Consider the following 7,140-nt stretch of genomic DNA (forward strand, 5'->3'; position numbering starts at 1 on the left):
ATGCTTACGAGCGGCCGGCGGAAGATGGATTCCTTAGGAAATCAGTACCCCATTTCCGCTTTCGACAGCACACGGCCCGCGGGTCTTTCATCGTGGACTAGTAGCTGTAGTCTCGCTGACACCGTAACAGCAGGCTCTGAACTGCCAACTAGCACGTCCGATGCATTCCTTCTCAATGACGATGGGGACACGGAAGATTTTGTAGAGAACTTGAGACAAGGACAATCTAACGTCCTCGTTGCAGTTCGTGTGAGGCCTCTCCATCCAAAGGAAACCCAAGCTGGATGCAGGCAGATTGTTCGCGTCCTCGGCAACAAAGTGGTGTTGCTGCTGGACCCAGGCCCAAGCAGTCAGGATGATGTCCTCCGGCTGAAGCGCAGTAGAGAAAAAAGGTACGCGTTCGACTACGCCTTTGACGAACACACTGATCAGCAGTCTGTGTATGAGAGCACGACCAAATTCCTCACTGACGGAGTGCTGCAAGGATACAATGCAACAGCATTCGCCTACGGAGCTACTGGGGCGGGGAAAACGCATACGATGCTGGGTTCCTACCAGCAGCCAGGTGTCATGGTATACACCCTGAGGGACTTGTTCACCCGTATCGAGAAGCAAACTGAAAATAAAGACTTCCTCGTCAAGTGCTCATTCCTCGAAATATACAACGAAAATGTCCGCGATCTGTTGGATATTCGCAATGAAACCTGCGAAGTCCGAGAAGATCCTGGAAAAGGAATATCCATCGCGGGCATCAGTGAGACAGAGGTTCGCACTGCTGAAGAGATACTCGTCCTTCTTCAGACCGGCAACAAGAACAGAACCCAAGAGTCGACGGACGCCAACCAGACAAGCAGTCGCAGTCATGCAATCCTTCAGGTGCGTCTTTCGGTTGGGAGACATTGTCGGCCGGCAGCACAAAGGCGTATCAGTGCTTCGACGTGAGTTGGAGAGAAAGAGGAAGACGGGCAGTGTGTAAAGCAGACGAACAACGTCATTCATTGTCGAGTCCGCCAGGTGTACAATTGAGTTGGCAATGAGTGGAGCATGAGGCCAAACTCGATGTATCGCGCGGAACACAACATGTTGGATTGCAATTGTAAACGAAGAGTGAATCTGCTAGCTGAACGTGTCTCTACAGGAGGGTGTAGATGGCTTCCCAGGCGAGAGATTGAAAGTAACTCTCCCGACCACTTGGTCACGATGAGATGTGAAGTCCATTTTCACGTGCGCCTGACATAACAAGCGCAATGGTTTTGCTCAACTGCCAAGAAACTCACCCCGTCAACCTTGGTTGTAGCCATCCTTCCCCGCAGGTGCTTGTGACTGAAACAGATCGTGCACAAGGAACTACAGCCCAGTTCGCCATCGGCAAACTCTCTATGGTAGACCTGGCTGGGAGTGAGCGAGCTTCACAGACCAACAACACCGGAATCCGTATGGTGGAAGGTACGTGAGGGAACAGTTGGAGCGACTAATCGTTTGAGACTGCGGAACCGCACACTGGCTGTTGCGGGAAAGAGGAACAAAATCCATGCAGGCTCTCGATACTTAGAATTGCCCTCGATGCTAACCCAGTACCCCGAGAATCCCCAGCAGACGTAACCCCCAAAGCTGGCCTTCAGCCAGTGGCTTTTGGGGGGATAGAACAAGGACGCAGAACCGACTACCGACAAAGAGCGACGGTTGAATATAGTCTATTGTAGAGAGATATCGCGTAGTTCATCAGCCGTATTTTTCACAAACGGGGAGGCATCTTGGTTGTTTGTGGTAGCATGTCTCCCGTAGCGTTGTGGCTTGTGACGCCCATCCGATACAATTCGAACGGAGGCGAGAACTCGTATTGGAAATGCGATTCCCGGGAACTGTTGAACGCACAAAAGAGTCTATCCGCGTTTTCTCTCGCTACGGTTTCAAGTCAGTGTCCACTCTGTATATGCTCAGGAGCAAATATCAACCGCTCGCTTCTCGCACTGGGGAATGTGATCAATGCCCTCTCTGACAAAAGGCGAACTAACCGAAACTCTTTCGTCCCCTACCGTGACAGCAAGCTGACCCGTTTACTCAAGGACTCGCTGGGCGGTAGTTGTCGGACGGTGATGATCGCAAACGTGTCTCCAGCACACACTCAGTTTGAGGATACACACAACACTCTGAAGTACGCAAATCGGGCCAAAAACATCAAGACAGCCGCAAAGCGGAACATTCTCAACGTCAATTACCACCTCGAGAAGTACACCCACATCATCGATGGACTCCAGGCCGAAGTCAGCACGCTAAGGGCGAAGCTGGCTTCAGCAGCCATTTCGCCTTCTACTCGGGTAGGCGATCCACAAACCTTCTAGGCATGTTGCGGGTTTTGGAATCGTGTGTGTTTAAGAGCACACAAATGGGTCCTATCAGGGTCTCTGCCACTGGCCACAGGTTTCGCACCAAGAACTCTGGTGTTGTTGCGTGAATGGAGAAGAAATTTCAGTGCCTTGAAGACGCACTCTAAGGCACTAGCACTGTGTTGCGCCATACTAGAAAAGCTTACAGTCAAGATAGATTCCTGCTACTCCGGTGGTGTCTCGTTCAGGCCGTACCACTGACGGAAACCGAGAGTTTTTTTCCTGCCATTGTGGAAGTGAGCGAGGCAGTCCACCCGAACAGTCAAACTTCCGATATCTCAGGTTGCCAACTAACAGTTTGAAGTTGACGCAACTAGACAAACTAGAGGACAACTATCAACCGTTTGATGCTGAGAGAATATCCCTGCAGCCTACTTTTTATTAAGGCAGACAAAACTCGGTATTCAACAAAATACCACAGAAGAAAAACTTCCTCCCTTTTGAGTGTGCCTACTCGAACGCAGCTTTCTCCTCTGGTGATTCCTGAGTCAGAGCCTTCAAGAAAGAGTACGGTTGCGGAGAGCACTTGTGGCAGTGCAACAGCAGCTTCATCGGGGAACAAAGGAACGAGGCTACTTGAGCAATACGAGCTCTAGCCGGACGCTGTCATACGCATCCTTGAGAGAGGTGAGTCTATTGTTCGCATCGTTACAGAATGTAATTTGATTTTACGCAGAGTGGCAAGCTGCAGAAGAACATCTTTCTTCCATCGATCAAATTGTATCTTCCGTCTCCGACACGGCGACTGCTGGAAACCTGCGGAAACATAGAGGTACCGTGAGTCATTACAGAAGGCGAAAACAGATGTAATATCCATCTGTGTTTTGCTTACACCTGCTTGCGTGTCAGAAGGCAGAAAGGTTAGAAAGGCAACTGCATTCGAATCTCGCCGCCTACCAAAATCTCGAGCGCAGCGTCCTGGAGTCTGCACAACCACAAGGCGACGTGCATGCGCTAGTTTGCCTGGTGAAGCAGATGGACAGCTTGCTTCAAAATAATAATCATCTGCAGGTGAGTGCCAGAACTATCGTTAACGATTTGCTAAGCATGGGACAGTTCAGCGAAGTCGTGTACTGCAACGCGGCATGTTAGCTCGCAACAGCGGAAGCCTCTGTCCTCACATTGCTGTAACTTATTCTCTCAAGGGAATGAGGATCGAGTGCTCTCTATCCTCCACTTTGGGATCCGGCTGTGGCGTCTTTCTGTGGAGAGGTGACGTCTGTACGGCGACAACCGCAATGGGTTTGTCTTATCTTACACTTCACAGTTCAAAATCTGCTGAAACGTATCACAGTGCGAAACACGTTCCTCAGCTACTATCACGAACAAGTCCACAAAACCTGTGTGCTACGTGCTGTGGAACGGTACGCTAATCCGTCCCAGTATTTTCGTTGGATACGTTCCATACACACAGAGACACAAAGCGTTGCCTCCAAGATGTCCCTGCGGGTGTATGTGTCGGCCTGATGTTTACGTCTGCACTGCAGACCGTCAACGCACAGTTGTCTCAGGAGCTGCTCAGGAGCCAGGAAGTCATTGCGCACCTTCAGACGGCAGTGGGGAAGAAGTCGAATGAGAGGTCGATAGCGAATCCTGCGGGCAAATACGTCGGCTCTCCATCGCCTTGCGTTTCGGCTAAACAATTAGCTCCACCGTGGCCAGCTTTTGTGCCTGCGGCTTGCAAAGCTGAGAGTCGGCAAAATGGTAGACTCGTCAGTTCGGGTCAGAAAGGAAGTCAGGTTCGGATTGAGAGTCGTCCTCACCCTACCAGTAGACAGCGCAAATTAGCTTGCTGTAACTCTGATTCGCCTTCACACCAGTATCGCGGGGAAACACCGGTTATGGCGTCACTTCGTGACTCGGTACAGGCGTATCCAAGCAGAGAATCTAGGGGCCCAGAAAGGATGCAAGGATATTCACAGCGCACCAGGCGGCAAGCGCCGAGCCGCGCGTGTTCGCCAGCTGATCAGGACCTGTCAGCCTACTTCCCAGAGGTCAGAAATCAGTTTAACGACTGTTCTGGGACGGTGTCCGCCTTTCGACGGGTATCAGAGAACCAAGATAGCTGCCAGTCCCCCAGGCGTTACCTCGAAAATCATGGATGTCCGATAGGTCTGGCACCGGCCAACCGAGTGGCATCGACTGTCTCAGCCTCTCCTCCGTGCGGTGGAAGTCGCTCAAGTGCCCCTTCGCCGGCGACTGACGCTCTCTTCTTCACGCCTCGGTCCCAACATATAGCAACTGGAAGAAGCAGCAGGCGTGCAGATCATTCACGCGGGACAGCTGAGTTGCCATCCACAACACGCTCGAAATCTCCAGGAAAGAACAGCACAGTTACACCCTTTCCCCCATGTCCTCACACGCTCGAATGTACACACATTGAGCACGCTGGCGACGCTCTGGATGTTCTGCAGAGCACATCGTTAGATCGACATTCAGGCTTTCTGGGCGGCCTGAGCGCGGTGACTCGAGTCGCGTCCGCAGCTTCGCCTGTGGTACGATGTCGCCCAATGCCTAGTTCGATCCGGTCGGAAGCCCGATCTCAGTACCATCCACCAGCTGGCGGCAGAGGATGTGACCAACGCTACCGTGTTGTGTCGTCAACAGAGGCTAATGATGCTTCTCTCCCTTACTCGACAACCAACAAGTTGCCGGATAAAGCGGGTGACACGAATACCGCCAGTTTTTCAGCGGATGCTGGCACTTCAGTGGGTAGGGGATGTGACGACACCACTGACGTTCCTGACGAAATTCTGTATGATGCAGCTTCTCGCGAAGAATACCCCAACCCGATTCTATCCTGCTCCTCTGGTGAGAAAAACCAATTTTCACCGCGGCCAGAGTTTCCGGAAACCGCCCATGCTGTTCCTGGTCGGGCGTTAACTAGTGGTTCGCCGTCTGTATTTCTAGCCGCTTCTAGGGTGCCGCAAAAATGTGAAATCGATAGTTCTGTGGCAGCATACCCCGAAGATTCTGTCAATTGCAGCAACGGCATCAAAGAGACTTTATCAGGCGGTGATGACCCGGTTCAACATGTAGAATCAGACCTGGGCGTCGAACACGCAAACGAATGTTCCAGAAATTTCGCTTCGCGAGGAGGCGGTAGAACTGCAAATGCGACTACACACGCGACAGTTGGAGTTGTGGGCCTTGGCGTCCAAATGCTCAGATCTCACTTCGGGTTCACAAATTCGGACGCATCCACATGATGCGTTGGACCTAAAATGGTTCCTTGATGAGTGATATCCAAAAAGTGTGATTACCGGCAGCCTAATATGCCCCCCCCCTGTCTTGTCACGGCATGCCGTTCAGGGGTTGCACAATGGGAAAGATCACGCCTTTCGTTCGGCGTCTGTATTTCCGTCCCCTTCTAAGCAAAGAAGGGGAGAGTTGTTGTTCAACTCTGTCGCTGTGTGCCCACAATTCATGCCGTGCTTCCCTGCTATCCGACATCCCATTCTCTGTAACATCGCAGGCATATGCCCAGGTGTTCTGTGTTTGGATTCGCGTCTCTGTCAATTTGCGTAATAGCCTAGTGTTTGTGGGATGATGGAGACGCTTAGAATTCTAGTTTGATCCGAGAAATCGAGATTCTGTGTGTGATGCAAGCGTCAGATGGTAAAAAGCCCGTTGCAGAATACAACCAAATGCTGAGGAACGTGTGGTACGCTGCGACTAAACACCCCGATGCATAGAAAACTATCATAAGCCTCGTCATATATTGGCGTCCGTTTTGACGGCACAGTCACGCTCTTGAGGTCTTTCGTTCTGACTGCCTGCTCCTACAGTTTCCTGCGGGAGCCTATGCTCACTTATCTTCTGGTGCGTGACAACGCACATAACTGTGTGCGGTATTCTTATGACGTCGATGCTAACGGCCCAGTGTGATGAATTTGATGGCCGGACGTTGTCGGCCGAGGCTCCTATGCTATCTTCACCGCGGTGGGGTGCCAGTCAGCCGTTTTCACCGTTACCCTTGCTGTCCGATTCTTTCAACGCGTCGTTGAGTTTCGGCAATCTCACATGCGACTACTACCAGAGATTTGTCCTTGTCCGAGGAACAATGGTCGGTCACCGGTTCCACTAAATTCTCTGTCAAACCCGCCCCATAGCGAGCAATAGATGCAGATCTGTTGGACATGCCTTACGTGCAGTCTGCCACTGCTGGGAATAAGGCACGGAATTAAATGTGATATGATGAATGGAGAATCTCCGGTTACTAGCACAGTTTCATTCGACTATTACCGCAGGGCATAACAATCCCGTTTGACAGGACAGGAATGTTGCACACGTAAATCCTCACATATACCAAAAAAGCACACCAAGCGCGAAGCAGCTCCACAAGGCGTGATATAGGACAACGCCAACTAGGCGAGCAATCTACGCGATGCTGTGTAGTCTTCGATAAAGGCCAACCACGTGAGGAACACGAAAGCTGCTGAACCGCGAGAGAGTCGGAGTCATCGTGGCTGGTCGTTGGCAGGATGATTTAGCTAGACATTCGCTGCCTCTGTTTTACCATTCCCCCGTATCTGCGAACAAACAGACAATTACTCGTTCGCAAGTGAGGTACCAGGGAAAGATAACCAAGACGCAGGTCTAGTGGGGACACATATTCAACTCACTTTTGCGTGTCTGGAAGCGTTATGTTATTCTCCTTCCCTTTTCGCCGCAGGAGATACAAATAAAGTGATCACTTGCAACACGAGGGCACATGTCGACGTCGAAAAGCACATCTCTAGCAGTTTCCTTC

At 51.3% G+C, this 7,140-nt stretch overlaps 1 protein-coding gene across 1 annotated transcript; it reads left to right on the top strand.

Annotated features, from left to right (window-relative positions):
- Positions 1–3,479, top strand: NCLIV_007650 (hypothetical protein; the record flags this gene model as incomplete). Its single annotated transcript, XM_003880276.1, has 4 exons — positions 1–876; positions 1,314–1,446; positions 1,942–2,318; positions 3,237–3,479. The coding sequence occupies 4 exons, from the start codon at positions 1–3 to the stop codon at positions 3,477–3,479; spliced, it is 1,629 nt and encodes a 542-aa protein (XP_003880325.1).
- Positions 3,480–7,140: the final 3,661 nt, after the last annotated feature.

The sequence above is a fragment of the Neospora caninum genome, chromosome III (assembly GCF_000208865.1).
Source record: "Neospora caninum Liverpool complete genome, chromosome III".
Classification (NCBI taxonomy): Eukaryota; Apicomplexa; class Conoidasida; order Eucoccidiorida; family Sarcocystidae; genus Neospora; species Neospora caninum.